Source organism: Drosophila melanogaster, chromosome 3L (genome assembly GCF_000001215.4).
Source record: "Drosophila melanogaster chromosome 3L".
NCBI classification, from domain to species: domain Eukaryota; kingdom Metazoa; phylum Arthropoda; class Insecta; order Diptera; family Drosophilidae; genus Drosophila; species Drosophila melanogaster.
Genome location: NT_037436.4, coordinates 21,120,352 through 21,137,231, shown reverse-complemented (window position 1 = coordinate 21,137,231; position 16,880 = coordinate 21,120,352). Strand labels below are relative to the sequence as shown.

Here is a 16,880-nt window from a genome sequence, read left to right as displayed (position 1 = left end):
CAATATTTTAGAGTTCCTCCAACAACTCGATCGTCACGCAGGCCAGCTCTAGCTATATGCCCTCGTTCCGACGGATCGACCAGATCGAGACGACGATATCGAAGAGCCACAACGATGCGTTATAGCCGAGTACGCGCACTCACTGGGTCTAAGTCGATCTCAAGGCGATAGAGTGTCTGATGAATTTATTTTTGGAACGATTTTATACAAATGGAGTTACGCCGGCATATGTTTCAAAGTTTGGCTTAACACTGAAATGAAATGGTGGAGAACGACACTGAAGCTACTTAGTAGAATTTTTAAATCACCATACTTGAAGTTGCAAGAATTACATTTATCTCAGCACAATTCTAGTCGTTAAACTTAAGAACTGTCGTTTATATGTGTGCGTTTCAAATCTGTTTAGAGTAAGATATTTGGATCTTCCCACAAAAGCCAACCATACGAAATGCCAATGAACCTACTAGCTTCGTTCAATTCAACCATAATGTGTACCAACTAGTTTTCTAGTACTAATAGTCAATTTAACAGCCAGTAATCAATTAGAAAACCAAATATTAGTTGTACAAACCGTTTCTTTTGATCAAAGAGCGGAAATGTAAATAAAGTAAGCATACTTATGTATAAAATATTTTACGACCATCTAAATGTAATGAGGTCAAGTGTTACTGAAATGTGAAATGGATTTTGGCAAATAAAAGGTGTATTACTATACAGCCAGCACTTATTTAGCACTTTAATTGTAATTATACAATTCGTTATAAATAAATGTGATAAGCAAAACTAACAAATGGTAGAACTTAATGGTTTTTGGAATATACGTCAAGTTATCATTCAAATGAATTATAAACAGTCGTTTTCTTAACTATTGTATGACACTTTCTTTTTTTAGTGGCCCATTATAACAAAAACTCGAATGTGGAATGTATTTAATAGTGTAGGATTTGTTATGTAATGAACGTGGATTAATAATTTGTTAAGACGGTTAACTAAATATATAAATCATAAATAACCATTAGTTGAGATACGGTCACACTTTGGCGCCAAACCAATACAACAGTTGCCATTCGATTTTAGCTATAGCAGCTGGCAGCACTGCCAATAAGTGCCAGCGATACATGCTTGCTGTTATCGATCAAATATAGAGTAGGAAGCCAATCGATTTTACCAGCGCCATAATCGATGATGGCATCGATGTTTCACCACCACTAGTCGAAACACATGCGGTGCTGCGGAAAAGTGTGATTATTAATTGGATTTCGACGTTTTGAAGGCAGCGGATCGCCAAATTTTGAGTAACGTGAATCCACAGGAGTGGCGGTGAATGCCCATTAACCAGCGGACCTGACCAGAGATGACGAGCGGTACGGTAGCAACGGCGGTGGAGGTGCAGCTGCCGCTCAAGGTCGTTCGCCGTAAAATCGAGCGCGTTGGCTTCGCTTACTTTGCGCAACGGCGCCAATTTCTAGCTCCCGGCGGCGTGGAGCGCAGCGAAAGCGATGAGAAATTGGAGGGCGTGGGCGAGGAGGTGGACATCAGCTACCTAAAGTCGCTGGATCCTAAGGAGTGGAAGGACCAGGATCATTACGCCGTTCTTGGCTTGGGCAAGCTCCGGTTAGTGCGACGGCAGCACGTGGTGTTCTTCCCATGTGTTCGTTTCTATCAATATTTAATGGGACTTCCCCAACTAATACTGTATTGTCTGACTAAATCACCCTTTAGATACGAGGCCAGCGAGGATGATGTTCGACGGGCTTACAGGCGCATGGTTCTGCTGCACCATCCCGATAAGCGGAAAGCCAAGGGCGAGGAAGTCATCCAGGACGATGATTACTTCACATGCATAACCAAAGCTTACGAGATACTGGGTGGGTGTCAAGAAAATGTCCTTGCTGATCCTTGGGTGTCCTTCGGACTTCGCATTGCCCATGCAAATCGACAGATAAGAATATTTTGATATTAATTTTCAGAGCATTTGCTTAAGCTATATAAAATTATGATACCATACAATCCTGTTGAGTATAATAATCAATTAAGATTTTAAATTATCTGAAACTAATTTATACTCGATCTAATTCATTGGTGTGCTGTTGCCTTTGTCTAAGCGCGCAGAACTTGAAGCTTTATTTTTGCATATCTAAAAATAGGACTAGTTGTTTGCTCTCACATTCTTTTAAACAAAATGCCAAATTATAACTTACTATTATACAACAGAATTTTTTTGGCTTTAAACACTTTGAATAATTGTAAACAATTGTACGAAATAGACAGGAAGATTTTAAACTATTTCCTCTTAAACCATCTAATACTCCATCTTGTATTCCAGGCACATCCAAGCCGCGCCGCAGCTTTGACTCAGTGGATCCCGAGTTTGACGACTCGCTGCCCTCACAGAACGACATCGATAACGACTACTTTGGCGTATTTAACAAATTTTTCACACTTAACGGGCGCTGGAGCGAAAAGCCGCATGTTCCCTCCTTCGGGCAGGTGGACGCCAAACGCGAAGAGGTGGAGCGCTTCTACAACTTCTGGTACGATTTTAAGTCATGGCGGGAATTCAGCTACTTGGACGAAGAGGACAAGGAGAAGGGCCAGGACCGCGACGAACGTCGCTGGATCGAAAAGGAGAACAGGGCGGCTCGAATCAAGCGCAAGAAGGAGGAAATGTCTCGTATCCGGTCGCTCGTCGATTTAGCCTACAACAATGATAAGCGCATTCAGCGCTTCAAGCAGGAGGAAAAGGATCGCAAGGCTGCTGCCAAGCGAGCCAAGATGGACGCCGCCCAGGCCCAGAAGGCAGAAGCTGATCGTGCCATCCGTGAAGCGGCTTTGGCCAAGGAGAAGGCTGAAAAGGCCGAGCAGAAACGCATCGAGCAGATCCGCATCGAACGCGAGCAGCAGAAAAAGCTGCTTAAGAAGGAGCGCAAAACGCTGCGCGACAAGGTCAAGGACTGCAAGTATTATGCCAAGAACGACAAGGATCAGCTGAAGCACATGGAGGGCACCGAGAAGATTTGCGAGACCTTCAATCTGGCAGAGCTGCAAGCTCTAAATAAGGCAATGGAAAGCAAGGGCCGTGAGTCGTTTGTTGCTGCCCTTCAAACGGCCGAGCAGAAGATAGCTGCCGAGTTGGAGGAGATTAACCAGACACAGGCCAAGAAGCTTGCCAGCTCAGCGGCCACGCCAAAAGGCGTTAAGGAGGTCAAGAAGAATGAGCTCTGGAGCAATGAGAACGTGCAGTTGCTTATCAAGGCGGTTAATCTGTTTCCCGCTGGCACTGCACAGCGTTGGGATGTCATAGCCACTTTCATTAACCAGCATAGCCCGGATAACACTGTTCTGGTCAATGCCAGGGATGTGCTCAACAAAGCCAAGGCGCTCCAGAACACAGATCACTCGAAGAGCTCCCTGAAGACTCAAGCCAACGATGCGGCATTTGCCAGTTTCGAGAAGTCCAAGAAAGATGTTCAGACGTGTAAGGATATAACCCTGGGCGAGGAGACGGCCCAGGCGAGCAAGGAGAACTTGAAACAAAACGGTGTAGATCATAAGGCGAACAATCAGTCAACCAAGCAGAATGGCACGGCTCCAGCTCCAGCAAACCCCACGGCTGCACCAGCCCCAGTTCCGGCCACAAATGGGTCTACGGGCGGCGGTGCTGCCTCCAAAACCTGGACCAAGGAGGAGCAAGCCCTGCTCGAACAGGCCATTAAAACCTATCCAACGACGACACCCGATCGCTGGGATTGCATCGCCGCCTGCATACCGAATCGCAGTAAAAAGGACTGCTTACGTCGCGTCAAAGAGCTGGTCGAGCTGGTTAACTCCAAGAAGGAGGCACAGGCGGCGGTCAAATGAGTGCGGCTCCTGCTCCACTTTACCTGCCTCTCGTCCGCCTCATCCACTTCTAGCTGCTGTGTCCCATATAAATTTTATTTAAATAAAACATAAAAAGTTTTTGAACGTTTAGCGAAAAGTTACATCCAAAGATTCTCCATTTTGACTAGCTAGTTTCCAACGGTATATGCAGATCAACAAATATAATCTGTGCGGGAGGGTAATCTGCTCAGGTCTGCTCGGCCACACTGCGTCCGCCGCTCAGTTTTAAATCGAAGGCTTGCGGATTGGCTAAGGGATCCAAGTCGGCGAAAAGATCCAGCCAGGGATTGTTGGTGGTCTGCGATTTGCTGGGAACCGGGGTGGCGCCACCTGCACTTGCCTTCGAGTCCGTGGCTACTTGGCTCGGTATGGGTTGCTGATTCTGCTGGCTAAACAAGCGGGACCATAGCTTGTTAGTGCTATTTTGGGCAGGTATATCTTCATCCAGCGGCGCATCTATTAGAGGACTGTCCTCCAGCTGCTTGGAAAGCTCAATAAGCAAGGATTCATTGTCGCCGCAGGCATTGGGAGGTGCACTTGGTTTGTCCTCTTCGGACTCCTTGATTTCCGGCTGGGTTTCCAGCTTGTCCTGGTACTCGTTCTGTAAGGAAATGCATTTTTAGAATAAGTTCTTGAATTAGAGCTCTGGGATATGAAGTTACAGCAAAGAATAACGACTGGTCCTTATCCACGGCTTCGATTGGCGGCACTTCCTCTGTGGATCCTTCATTTTGAGACAGTTCCTTTAGCACACAGAAGTCGTACTTGGGCTTTATAATCAAGGCCTTAGATATGGTCTGGAATGTGGAGGCGGCCTTCTGGGCAAAGTTCTTCAACTCGGTAACGTAGGCCACCAGAGCATGGGAGTACATGTTGCATCGGGCAGCTGCTAGTAAATCAATCTGGAAAGGATTAATAATAATTATATTGTATAATATTGGATTGAACAGGTCCTTCAGCGTCGCGTTCACCTTCTGAATGGAATCCATTGAGTAACCATCGAAATTATGCTTGGCCACCCGCACGTGGGCCTGTGCCGTGCGAAACTTGTCCAGACCCTTGCCCGTATCGGGATCCAGTTCCTGGCTGGCGGACTTCATCCAGGAGAGAGCGGCGCGGTATTCCGTGCGCTCCTTCTCCATCGTCTGGAGGGTCTGCTCCGTGTCCTTTATCGCCCGGCAGCGGAACACATCGACTTCGTGCTGGAGCCGCAGGAGCGGCACCCGCACGCACATCCTCTGTTGTCCAGCGAAGGATACGGCCTTGGCCGTGTGGGCGATACTACCGCCCGTGGTTCTGCTCCGCTTTCCCGCCTCCTTGAGGAACCTGCCGAACACACACTCCTCCTGCGACAGGATGCATAGGCGCTCCTGGTATTGGTCAATGATTTTGCACAGGTTCAAGCTGGTGTCCGATATCGATTTGAACACCTCGATCTTGGAATCCAGCTCCGCGTCCGAGGATATTATGTGCTTGTCCTCCTTCGTTCCGAGCTTGCGCTGCACCACCTTTTTGGTAATCCAGAACTGGTGCTGAACCTCCGACTTGAGCATATTTTCGCCGTTTTCCGTTCCAGTTTTCAGCTACGGGTGATTTTTCACCACTGAGTGGTTGTTTAGGAGGGTGGTTGGGTGGTGGGGTGGCGCTGTATCGTTATTTTCCAATGCTTATCGCCTTTCGATTGCAATCGTCACTTTGCAGCACTGTCAAGCGCCCCGTTTGTATAGGGTCACACTAAAGTCCTTTATTCGGGTGGTATTTAAGGGATCTAAGTTAAGTCATGGTATTTAGTAGAAATTGCCAAATAACATTTGATCCAAATATTTTCCATAATTTATGAAATCCCTTAAATACGTGCTCATTTGTAAGGAATAAATAACTAAAATTACATTAGAGCGAAGTGTATGTTTTTTTTCCATTTGAATTCAGTTTCGTTGTATAAAAGGGTACACATGTAGCTTGGCGCTAAGCCATTAAAGTTCAGTATATTTGCGATATACAAAGGGGCACGCTACAGAGTACAGTAACACTATGTTAACGAACATAACATAGTTCTGGTGCAACGCTGCAACTTAAAATAATGCGGGCACAACAAGTTCGAAGCGAACTGTTGGCGTCCAACAAACCTGACAGAGGAAATGCTATGTGGGAAAAGTGAAGTTCAGATATAGTATCTCGTTCGCGATTCAGATCGTCTTTGGACCTCGCAGCGGACGAGACGAGACTCCATAGTTTCTCATTCCGTGCCAGAACACGAGTCGCGTATTTGGTTATTGCCCCTCACTTTTCCCCAATCGAACCATTCAATATTTATATTTACGCAAGTGCTTTTCGTTCGCGTCGCGAGTTTTCCTCGTTTGTTTACCTCTGATTAACGCTGTGTGTGTTTGTTTGGATCCTATGTAAATGCATATGTGTGTGTTAGCCGGTGGCTTAAGCTCGAGTTTTGAGTTTTCCATTTTAGAGACTGCAATATTGCAATTGCAAAATTGAAAGCGACACATGTGTATTCTTTTGTATGCGGCATTGCTAATTCGCTGGACAGGTATGTATGAAAAGAGTTGTAAATGTGTATTTATGAGATACAGTTACTTTCTGAGGCTGCACACACACTTGCACGCACAAGAAGAAAGTGAAGAAGTCTGTGCAAAGCTCAGTAGTTTTCTTGGCAATGAGAAAAACGGGTTGTGAGGTGGAGTTTTTGCCACCTGCATGTGGGTGTGTGCATGTTTTGAGCCTAAGTGTGTAGCTGTATGTGTGATCTGTCTAAATTGATTAAGTCGAAAAGAAAGATAATGCACTTTAAGACACACTGAAATAACCACACCAACGGCCCGATACTTGGCGGCTTCTATTATTTTGGATCATAAAAAATACACTCGAAAAAGTAGTAGGACGTGCTTGCAATACTCTTGAAACATTTAATTTCAAAAAAAAGACATTTCCCAAAAGAATTCTTTCAAAATATGATCAATGCATAAATAACATAAAACATATTTTAGTCGTTAATATAATTAATATTTTTCGAAAGCTTTAGAAAAAGATGTAATGTAAATGTTCTGCATTGATCTACTTATACAAGTTCTTAACTTACGTTGAGAAATTCGAGTGCATCCATACTTGGACTTGCTTTAAAAAAAGAAGTAATTATTTAATTAATTTAAAACCAGTTTGGCAAATATCAACTTTGGGTGATCCCCATTTTCTTTTTTGTGTACTGAAGATCTTAGGCCGATGGTGCAATTAGGTTCGGATGCGGCCACTGAGCACAACAAAAAAGCCAAACAAAAAAGCCAGCAGCTACAATGAAATCATCGAAATAAAAAAGACAAAGGCAGCCAAAAGAACTGGAAGTTGAGGGAAAAAGGTCACGGCACTTGCTGCTTGCTAAGCGTTTTAATGGGCCGCCTTGGGCTGAGCTGAGCAAACAGCAACAACAAGCCAACAATTGTTTAATGCAAGCGAGCATCTTGTTAGCCCCCTATCACCCTCTCGCTCTCGCATCTTCTATCTTGCTTCCTCTGGTCGGCTGTTAAGAGATTTCACTGCATCTGCAACCTGACACAGATGGTGTTGTTGTAGTGGATACTGTCATCGGGCGGCATTAATCAATAATATTCGAAATCAGAACAGCTCCAAGTTGTCTGTCTCATTCTTCAAGCATCTCCTGCTCCTACACTAATATACCCCTCCTTGTCACTCATTGCAGACAGCCGACAGTTTGTCACAAGAATATGAAACTACGGGTTAACTTCTTTAAGAAGAACTTGGTTCAGATATACTAATCATTTTCAGGAAAACACACATACTTATATACGGTAACATACCAAATATTATAGCATGATGTAACTATAAAAACGAAAGGTATTATTAAAATATACAATAAACAATTGTTTTTCCCTTATAATGTATTTTAAAAAACGTCAAATGTTGTTGAACTTGCTTTTAAAGGAGTACGTGCTTAGCATTTCTTCACTACATAAAACTCAAACAATACATTTACGAACTTTAATTAATTTTGTTATTTCAAAAACAAGCTACAAACATGAGTGGTCTTTGGTACAAATAAGTCAAACTGAACTTGATTCGCTTTTTAGGACACACTTAAAACTAGTTTGAGATGTAGTAGACATTCCATAACTGATCATTAAAACAGAAATATTTTTGAGATGCTGATAAGCTTTATATAGTTTCCATTAAAATCCATAAATATATTATAATGCAATTTCAAACTAGTTGCATACTTGTGTGAATATTTGTCATAGTATATTACAATGACTAAAAATATATATTCATTTGTACAAACTGCACTTTTAATATAGTTCGTCGTCCTATGTTCTTTTTAGGAATGTTTCACTGTCTTGAAGTTTTCCGTTTCAGTTGCCTTTGCATATTTTCTCACAGTTCCCGTGGTGCAGAAAAAAAAATGTGAAAATTTCTTGCAAATACCTGCACATACATAGTTTTTTAACCGTTGCTGTTGCCTTTTCGCAAAATTTGTATCGAGTTACTTTGGTCGCTGCTCTCATTTGCATGCTGCGATATTGTTGTTGCTGCTCTGGTTGCTGTTTTCTCACTGATTATTTCATGTGTCGCTGCCGCTTGGCGTTGCTGCAACTAAATTGGCCTTAATTGGTTGCCTTTTTGTTGCCAATTTTGTTGTTAGCCCGCTTCAGTTGGGTTGCAGTTGTTGTGACCATATTTCTGTTGTCTTGTTGGCCCGTTGCACAGTTGTTGCTCTCTTATCGGTCGTTGCCGGCCGGCTGGAAGCACTTTCGGCCACTTGTGGCATGCAGCGGAGCTTAATTTTTTATTTGCCGCTCCTGCCGTCTTGTTGCGCTGCCCTTTTTGGACGGGACTAATTGCTGCGGCATTGGATTCCTTGGAGTAAAGAGGAAACCTCTGGAAAATCCCATAGCTTTATCAGGAGTTGGTGGGAAAATGTATCTTAAAGATTTTTTTTATACTGGTATTGTATTGGTTATAAATTAATAAAAAAAAAACTTAAAAAATAAACAGTAAGTTTAAAAAAAAACTTAAAATAAACTTATTAGACACTCGATTGAAGGCCTTACAAAATATTGAACAACATTTTTGTTAATTATTCTAAAATGGAACTGGGCTATATTTATATTGTCACAGATTTTTGCAACCTTTAATAATAAATATTAATAATAAGATTACTCCACACTTTTTAAGAAATGATATTGTGTATGAAAGGATGGCTTCTGAACTTTTATCGCAGCTAATGTTTTTATTTATTTTTTAATTAGATTTCGAAATGGCTTAAAACTTCCCGGGGCGAGAGCATTAACCGTTCGACGTGTTATATGGCCAATGTGTTATTTCCCAATTTTATTTGTTTTGCCTGTCTGCTCGCGTTTTTTTTTGTTGTTGTAGTTTTTTAGCTGCTTGCATTTTTAATGCGCTTGCATGGCTTATTTGATTTAATTAGCCAGGTAGTCGGGCAGCAGCCGGTGAGCTGGGTTTTCATTATTGTTTGCAAATTGTGGGAAAAAATGAACGGATTCCCCGCCTCTTCCACTCCAGCCCCACGGAGTTTTATATAGTTTTATAGTCGCAAAGTTTTTTTTTGGCGGCGATTGTGCAATCGCAGCTCTGGAACTAGCCAATAAATCAAAATGCCATTCTCAAGACTCTGGTGGCTGCTGCAAGTGCCACATGCGGCATTAAAAACAACAACAATGAGCTGCAACCCAGTATTTAGAGCATGTCAATGTGGGCCTCCGGTAATGTTAGCCCAACTCCCCCTGTTTCCGCCACGGCTGCCCTCTTAAAAAACCTACACATTTTTTAAAAGCACTTAGAGAAGTAAAATTTATGGTTTTGGGTATAGACGTTCAAACGCAAGCGCTGATTGGATATATGATTTCTTATTTAATTTTAGCTCAAAAAAAGGCTCCGAACAAATTAATTTAGCATCCTCATTCATAAACAAATAAATATTAAATAAATAAAAATGTATATAAAAGATGGGTAGTAAAACAAAACGCTAATAATTATGCTACAGTTATGAGACTTTATTAAAAACACATATCTTAATAATTAAGGATTTTATAGAAATGTTTATTCATATTTTGTATTCCTTTAATTATTTTCTTTTTGTACATTTGAATCTCTGATGTTTTAATAATATTATGACACTTTTGTTATGAAATATGGATAAAATAAAAGAGATATATTTTATATTTATTTCTGTGTACGACATTTACCGTTCCGGCAAGGTCCGCCGGCCAGCTGCCAGTTGGTCTCGATCTCCCAGATTCTTGCCACTTGCTACTGGCCACGACGAATCCGAACCGGAGTGCGGGTATGGGGTGAAGTGGTGGTATCGGTATGTGCCACATGTGCCACACATTGCACAATCGCAGAATGTGCGGCTGTCCTGCCGTCCCGCTGTCAATAAGCCAACAAAAGCTAGTTTATTGAGTCGTCCGAGTTGTCGCCGGTTCTCGGCTCTGCACTCAGTTAACCCAACCTGTCATGCCCACGCGTCGAGGCCAAGTGGTCCGGGCCCAAAATGCATCCGAGTGGCCACTCATACTACTCGGTTTGTCATACTATACCCATGCCCATTTAATGTGGAAGTAGTGCATGTGGGCACTCGAAGGGAAAGTGTTCGCCAAGGTGTAAGATACATACGAAAAGGGTATCAGTTAACCACTTTGAGTCACGCCAATTGTTCTGAAAGTTCTGCAAGTCCTTCAAATTTACTAAAGTTAAGCTAATCATTTTGTTTGTTTAATAAAAACTAGTGTTTATTTAAGTCAAAGTTGGCTTTTTTTTCGTGCAAATTACCTTACCTTGGCCTAGGTATTTTGTATTTTTATCCATCATGTAAGTTCATTGGATCTTCTTAAGACGTGAAGTAAAATCTTAGTTTTAAACATAATAAATAGGATAACTATTATATTACGCCATATTACGCTATATATATTACGCCACTGTTTAGGAATAAAATTATATCAAAAAATTCCATTTTAAGACCATACTTAACTTCAATATGTTTGTTTGTTGGTTGTAGGTGGTAGTTTTCAAAACTGTTCACAAGAAATAAATGTATAAAAGAAATGTAAAAAAATAAAATGCACAATTAGTTTAAAAAAGTTAAATATATTATTAAGCATTTAGTCCGGCATTTTAAATCTCTCCTGCAAGTTCTCATGGGTAATTCTATGGTCTGTCAAAGATTTCCCATAATTTGCGCCTACGTTTTGCCTGCGATTTGTTGATTAAGTTCAGATTTGAATTCGAGTTCTGGGCGGTAAGTGTGGTGGGTCGGCCGAAGCAGATGGGGGGCAATAACCCATGGGCTGATGACCCAGTTGGTCAGCACACCAATACCACTTTAAAGTACCAGCCTCGAAATCAGGTGCGCTTTTAGAAGCCTCCTACATGGAAGTTTCCAACTCGAGCTGCGCCTGATCGACTGACCCACAAAAAGCCTTTGGGCGGTGCACGGGAGGGGGGAAATGGACTTAAATATAGCTATCAGGCTTTAAGTGGCAGCCACTGCCGCCTGAGCAAATTTATTGATTCCCATTGAGCAGCTTTCTATACTTTCCCGCTCGCAAAGGCAGGGGAAAAATCGCCAGCGATTTGTTTATTGCGGAAGAAGTGAAAAGTGCGCGGTCTTAATGCTCGTGCAAATTAATTTGTCTTAGACATTTCAAAGGCATCTCGCGGATGCGTATCTTGCGGTTTTTGTGGTCACTGGGATATTTACATTTCGTTCGAATACGAATACCATATCGATTGGTCTGGCTAGATATCCCATGATGAGTGGGCTCAAAGAGCGCTCTTTTTCTCTCCTTTTGGCCACAAAGTGCGTTTTAATTAACCCACGAGGCGACCTGGCCAATTACTTTCTGCCTGCTTCTGCTTTTTTTCTGTTTGCTTCGAGGATTCGCAATGACTTTCACTTTCTCGCCCGGCGTGGTGCGGCAGCGTTGGGGTTAGGGGAATCGGAGGGTTAATGAGGATGCCACATTGCTGCACATTTCGTGCCGCTTCATTGTGATTATCTTGTTGAAGAGATTCAAACTGTGGCAGCCGCTTTCATGTAATTTATTTGTTTATTGTTTTGGCCAGGGCCAGGCCAGAAACACACACATTGCCGCCCTGTGTGTGCCACACATTGCACATCGGTCGAATCATCCGACTATACATTATCTACTATACACTATACACCCACTCCAGGAGGCCACACCAACATAAACCATCAGCTTTGAATGGGCAGCTGCGTGATTCGTGAGGGATAGCTCCTAACCTGTTCAATACATAGACTGGTTTTAAGTGTCTGTTAAATGCAAAATTAGGCCTAATATCCGATATCTATATACCAAGTTCACAGATTTTTTGTTTTTAGAAAGAGTTCAATTAATGATCGGTTTTATTATTTTATAAAATAAACAATTTCCTATTAATAAAAACTGTGTTTGAATGTTTTATTTTTCACATTTCTTTATTTCCCTTCCATTTTTTTCTAATATTATTTCGATGCCAAAATCGATCCTTCAATTTCGTTTTGCTTGCTCCATTCAGATCTGGCTTAGATCTCGTGATCACGAGGCCATCTTCAGGAAAGTACAAAAGTCCGTTGCTGTTACACTTGCACTTGCCATTTGCTACTTGTGCCGCTGCTCTTGTTTTTGCTGCCTGGTTGTTTACCCATCGTCTTGTTTTGTGTGGAATCGCTCACAGTTGTCCGTCCGTCCGCCGGAATGTCCGCCCATCAGTTCGGTTGGTCCGCTGCTTGTCCGCTTGTCCGCTTGTCGCTCCGTTAGCTCGTTAGAGCCAAAGATGAACAAGTTTTTCCCCAACTGGCAATCTAGACTTATTTCTTCATGAAGCCAGGAAGCCAGCGATTTCTCATCTTTGTTGCTCTTGTTGCTAATGTTGCTGTTGATGTTGATGTTGCAGTTAGTGCTTTCCCTTGATGCAGAGCCACCCTCAACCTCTGGCCCCGTGGAAAACCACACAGCACTCATGCGAGGCGGCTTAATTAGCTCCATGGGCTTTTCTGGCCTCCCTGGCATCTGTGCCTTGGAATCTTCGCTCGGATCGGAATTGTTTCGCTTTCGTTCTCACATCCCGCCTCGCAAATGCTGTTTTCCGAGTGAGTGAGCTTTTCCAACTGGCGTTTTTCGCACACCAATTTCTCACTTGATCAAAAGAAAGTTCCTAGCGATTGGGTCCTCAAATTTTCACTCAGCACGAGAGGTAACGAAAAAGACACAAACGAGACGGAGTGAAAGAGCTAAGTGCATTTCCTGGAAATAACGTTTCCTCTGCCGCAGCCAGCAGAAAAGCCAGTTCAGTTTTCCACACTTTTCCGCACTTTGACGGCGGCTCTCAACTCGTTTTGGGATTCGGCGACTCTGGTTTGGGATAGAAGCTCAATGATTCTTTGTTTTCGGTCGGTGGAACCTTTGAGGATTGGATGTTTAGCTCGGCATGGCAAGTTCGTGCCTTTCAATTACATATAATATATATTAAACATTTTTTCTTTGTTTACAATTTTAATAAAAACTGGTTTTGACATTTTGGAGACTTGGTGTTAGTACTTCAAATTTGGTTAGTCCAAATGATATATATGGTATACTCAAAAGAATGACAGTAAATGAAAATGAAACTGTTGTAGTGCCTTGCACCCCGCACATATTGAAAAATCTAAAGAAAAAAAACGAATAAAAATTACATTTATCGCGATCGTAAAATTAGGTTTCTTTGAACATTTTATGACTGACCATATATATATGGGTTCATGTCTTCATTAAGCTCTTCAACCTATAAAAAATACATTTCCATTTACTAAACCACTTAACTTCTCTACAAGTAACTGGAACGATGTTGTGCTGTATTTTGTGAGCTTAAAATGCGAAGTCAGTAGATCAAATTTCCTTAACTGAATAAAAAGCATCCGATTCCCATACATGTTAGATTAATATTAAATATTAAATCAGAAAAATCTCTGGCCTGTAAATCGAATTCCCCGTGAAGACGTCTTCTGTTTGAATGCGTTTCCTCTCCACTTGGATGCATCTTTCAGTTTCAAACCTTCTCCAGTTGAGTCATGCGATCCGCCAGAGAAACACAAGAACGGCCCGGAGAACCCGATCCGCAGAAGTGGAGTTGGGTTTTAGATTTGGCCGAGAGAGTCAAGTTGAGTTACGCGGCCACTAACACTAAGTTGAGTTACGCGGAGCCAAACTCGATTTCAGTTGGATTTTTTCTCTAGCCCCCTTCCTTCCTTCCTCCTCTGCGATTTTCTTCGTTTTCGTTTGTTTTCGGTGCCACATTCCCTGCTCGTTGGCCTGGTCGCTTCTCACATGATTAAGCCAGATTGCTTTCAGCTGGCAGCCGGATCGGAGTCTTCTCTTAAAATCTACAAATCTGCAAAGACTCGGCCAGTTTCTGCAGTCTGCAATTGTTTGCCTATTTATAGTAAGGCGCTTTGGACTTTGAACAGATCTTCCATCCGATGACGCAGCGTCTTTGGTCTTACAGGGGAAAAAAAGATCACAAGAATATGTTTAATATTAATAGTAAAAAGAACACATTTTTTTTTAAACTATTTTGTAGATTAGTTATAGGTTTTAAAAGTGCAAAATATATTTAAATTTCAAAATATTTCATATTCAGAAAGCTAAAATAATTGTTAATTTTTTAATAATTGTTTTTCTACACACATTTTCAATTCTAAATTCTAGGGACTTCCTACCTATAATTAACTTGAAAATGCTGTCACGCCTAAGCCAATATGAAGAGATGTCTTACGTTTATTCAAGTGATGTGATACGATTTATAGCATAGCCCTCCAGCGGGGAATTTGCTCACATATGTGGTTTCCTCGTGTGGAGTTTAAGTCCCAAGAGGTCGTAGAAATCGCAAAGTCCATTGCGAAATCTTTAGCACACTCGAGATTTGCATTCTTATGGGGAGTAGAGGCATCCGCAGACTTCTTCTGCTGCCCCGAAGACCGTTGCGAAATGCAAATATCAACAAATGAGCAAATCGTTTCGTTATTTGTTTGACAGCAACACAAACGTTGCATCAAAGTGGGTAAACAAAGGCCAGATATGCCAATGGAGATGATGAGATGGAGGTTGGAGGCTGGAGGCTGGAAAGGGAAATGGAAGTGGAAAATGTAGGAGACGATGTTACCTTGGATGCCCCGCCGTTCGCCTGATGAGCGGTTGACCCAGTCGAGTGTTTTGGGCCAGCAAACGCATTCAATCTCAGACTTGGACTCGGACTTGGTTTCAATTGATGCTAATTGCTAATTGCATAATAACTCATTCTGCTTTGGGCTTCCGCATTGAGCCATCTGCTGGGCGAAATGCAAATGCAAATCCCTCGCAGATCTTTAATTAAACTCATCACAAACACTTTTACGAGTGCCAAAGGAGGCGTTTGTATTATGAGCGCCGTGGATTGCTCATACGCCCCATCGTCCACACCAGACACGCCCCCTCGGCGCGAATCAATGGCAACGCCCCGCGACTTTCGTGGGGCTTTTCCCTGCGTCATGGCTCACATGAGTCGGAAAAACTAGCAAGGAGGCCAACTCAAGTGCAGAGATATTTATGGCCCAGCATTGATTTCAGTCATTCGATTCTGTTCTTCTGTGCGAAGTTGAGCTTGATTTAAGATTCGATTTGGCGGGGAAAACGTAATTTAACGCCACGAAGTTTTTTATTAATCGGAAAATCAGATTAGTTCCTCTATTACCATTGCAAATAACTATCTTGCATTGTATTTTTTTCTTATTTATCTCTAAAGCTTAATAAAATGAAATTTCTTCTTTAATATTTTATTGAGAATTCTAATTAAAAAATATAAAAATCCATACATTTTTAATTAACTTTTTCCTATAATTATTTTAATGTACGCCTGATGCTTTAAATTGTTTAAAAAGTGCCAAGGAAGATGAAAATCCAATATTCAAATGTAATTTCGATATGTGCATGATGAGTGTACTTCTGTCTAGCGTTCCCTTTCCATGGCTTGTTAATTTTCACTTTAAATGAGTGGCAAAAGTCCCTGGCCAAGAGAATCGGAAAACCTTTTCAAGTTCATGGCTAGAAGCGTCGAACAACGAAACACAAACGACGCCCAAAGGCTACAATTTTCGTGTTAGCCAAATTACTATTATTTGCCGCAACACAAACTAACAAACACACATAGATACAAAGGCAGAGGCACACATGCAAAAAACAAACGCATATAGATTTACATAGATACAACCTTGTCTGTCTGGCTTTTCGCCTTGGCTCTAAAATTTTTTGGCTCTGCAAACGTGGCTGAATGACTTAATGTCCTTTTTGGCCGCCACACCCCAAAAATCTCACCCCGCAAACCGAGTGCAGTTGTTGTCTAGACTGCGGCAAACTAACTTTATTCGCTTTTCCACCATTTTCATCCATTCTCATTACTATATTTCTCATTTATTTCACTATTTTTCGGCGAAAAGTGAGTTTTAGCAGGTGGTTTTGCTTTGGCTTAGACCAGAAGCTTAAGGACCTTCCCCCAATTCAATTTATAATGCCGCGACATTTTGCACTCTATGGCTATGGCTTCACGTTTGCGTGACTCTACGTCTTTGCAACAGCAAAAAAAAAAAAAAAAAAAAAAAAAAGTAAAAAATTAGCCAAATGATAACATTTTTCCTTCGCTTTTATTTCACTTTTAATTCAAAGCGGATTTTGGCATTACCTTGGCGGGTCTCTCTTTGTTTTGGCTAAGCTTATGGAAAATGGCAGTTGGAGGGGTTCAATGCAGTTCAGTTTTGATATTTGCGTGCCTGGCCACAAAAAGTTTTTAATGCTGCACACAATGATGCGCAGTGGCGATAAGGCTGCTCTCCCTCTATTCAAAGTAAGCGAAATAAAAAGGGTTTCGCATTGCATAACACCATCAATCTTTTGACCAGGCCAAAAGCAAGGAGGATAGGCTATGCTCTGCCGCAGGCCATA

At 41.9% G+C, this 16,880-nt stretch overlaps 6 protein-coding genes across 12 annotated transcripts in view; 3 read left to right on the top strand and 3 right to left on the bottom strand.

The window, feature by feature from the left end:
* Ac78C (Adenylyl cyclase 78C) overlaps positions 1-785 on the top strand; it is a 35,484-nt gene extending 34,699 nt beyond the window's left edge. For all 5 annotated transcript variants that reach the window (NM_001275210.1, NM_001275209.1, NM_079470.5 and 2 more), the window contains one exon: positions 12-785. In NM_001275210.1, coding sequence (NP_001262139.1) covers positions 12-125 — 114 coding nt within the window. In that variant the 3' untranslated portion in view covers positions 126-785. The remainder of the gene's footprint in view (positions 1-11) is intronic.
* A 93-nt stretch (positions 786-878) lies between these two features.
* On the top strand, positions 879-3,982 carry CG10565 (uncharacterized protein). 2 transcript variants are annotated; one of them, NM_001259927.1, is made up of 3 exons: positions 879-1,614; positions 1,723-1,868; positions 2,327-3,982. In NM_001259927.1, exons 1-3 carry the CDS (start codon positions 1,355-1,357, stop codon positions 3,859-3,861), a joined length of 1,941 nt encoding a protein of 646 aa, NP_001246856.1. In that variant the 5' UTR covers positions 879-1,354; the 3' UTR covers positions 3,862-3,982. The 2 variants fall into 2 exon arrangements, with proteins under 2 accessions (NP_001246856.1, NP_649284.1); NM_141027.4 differs by having other exon boundaries at positions 1,180-1,614.
* Positions 3,922-5,786, bottom strand: ICA69 (Islet cell autoantigen 69 kDa). Of its 2 annotated transcripts, none has more exons than NM_141026.2 (3): positions 4,854-5,786; positions 4,545-4,784; positions 3,922-4,483 (listed from the first exon to the last, which is right to left on the bottom strand). In NM_141026.2, the coding sequence occupies exons 1-3, from the start codon at positions 5,433-5,435 to the stop codon at positions 4,070-4,072; spliced, it is 1,236 nt and encodes a 411-aa protein (NP_649283.1). In that variant the 5' UTR covers positions 5,436-5,786; the 3' UTR covers positions 3,922-4,069. The 2 variants fall into 2 exon arrangements, with proteins under 2 accessions (NP_649283.1, NP_001246855.1); NM_001259926.1 differs by having other exon boundaries at positions 4,854-5,513.
* A 286-nt stretch (positions 5,787-6,072) lies between these two features.
* ko (knockout) overlaps positions 6,073-16,880 on the top strand; it is a 55,579-nt gene continuing 44,771 nt past the window's right edge. The window contains exon 1 of the mRNA NM_079469.3: positions 6,073-6,427. The gene's annotated coding sequence lies outside the window, so the exon portion shown is untranslated. The remainder of the gene's footprint in view (positions 6,428-16,880) is intronic.
* CG33284 (uncharacterized protein) lies at positions 12,348-13,479 on the bottom strand. Its single transcript, NM_206409.2, has one exon. It carries the CDS (start codon positions 12,915-12,917, stop codon positions 12,570-12,572), a length of 348 nt encoding a protein of 115 aa, NP_996131.1. The 5' UTR covers positions 12,918-13,479; the 3' UTR covers positions 12,348-12,569.
* CG43938 (uncharacterized protein) lies at positions 13,817-15,579 on the bottom strand. Its single transcript, NM_001275207.1, has 2 exons — positions 14,683-15,579; positions 13,817-14,405 (listed from the first exon to the last, which is right to left on the bottom strand). Exon 1 carries the CDS (start codon positions 14,957-14,959, stop codon positions 14,708-14,710), a length of 252 nt encoding a protein of 83 aa, NP_001262136.1. The 5' UTR covers positions 14,960-15,579; the 3' UTR covers positions 13,817-14,405; positions 14,683-14,707.

Excerpts from the sequence above, each read along its gene's own strand:
- CG43938 (NM_001275207.1), bottom strand. The coding sequence starts at position 14,959 with ATGCAACGTTTGTGTTGCTGTCAAACAAATAACGAAACGATTTGCTCA.
- ICA69 (NM_141026.2), bottom strand. The coding sequence starts at position 5,435 with ATGCTCAAGTCGGAGGTTCAGCACCAGTTCTGGATTACCAAAAAGGTG. Across the intron at positions 4,785-4,853 it reads CAATGGATTCCATTCAGAAG|ATTGATTTACTAGCAGCTGC; the intron begins GTGAACGCGACG and ends AATCCTTTCCAG. Across the intron at positions 4,484-4,544 it reads ACCAGTCGTTATTCTTTGCT|AACGAGTACCAGGACAAGCT; the intron begins GTAACTTCATAT and ends ATTTCCTTACAG.
- CG10565 (NM_001259927.1), top strand. The coding sequence starts at position 1,355 with ATGACGAGCGGTACGGTAGCAACGGCGGTGGAGGTGCAGCTGCCGCTC. Across the intron at positions 1,615-1,722 it reads CTTGGCTTGGGCAAGCTCCG|ATACGAGGCCAGCGAGGATG; the intron begins GTTAGTGCGACG and ends ATCACCCTTTAG. Across the intron at positions 1,869-2,326 it reads CAAAGCTTACGAGATACTGG|GCACATCCAAGCCGCGCCGC; the intron begins GTGGGTGTCAAG and ends CTTGTATTCCAG.
- CG33284 (NM_206409.2), bottom strand. The coding sequence starts at position 12,917 with ATGGAGCTAATTAAGCCGCCTCGCATGAGTGCTGTGTGGTTTTCCACG.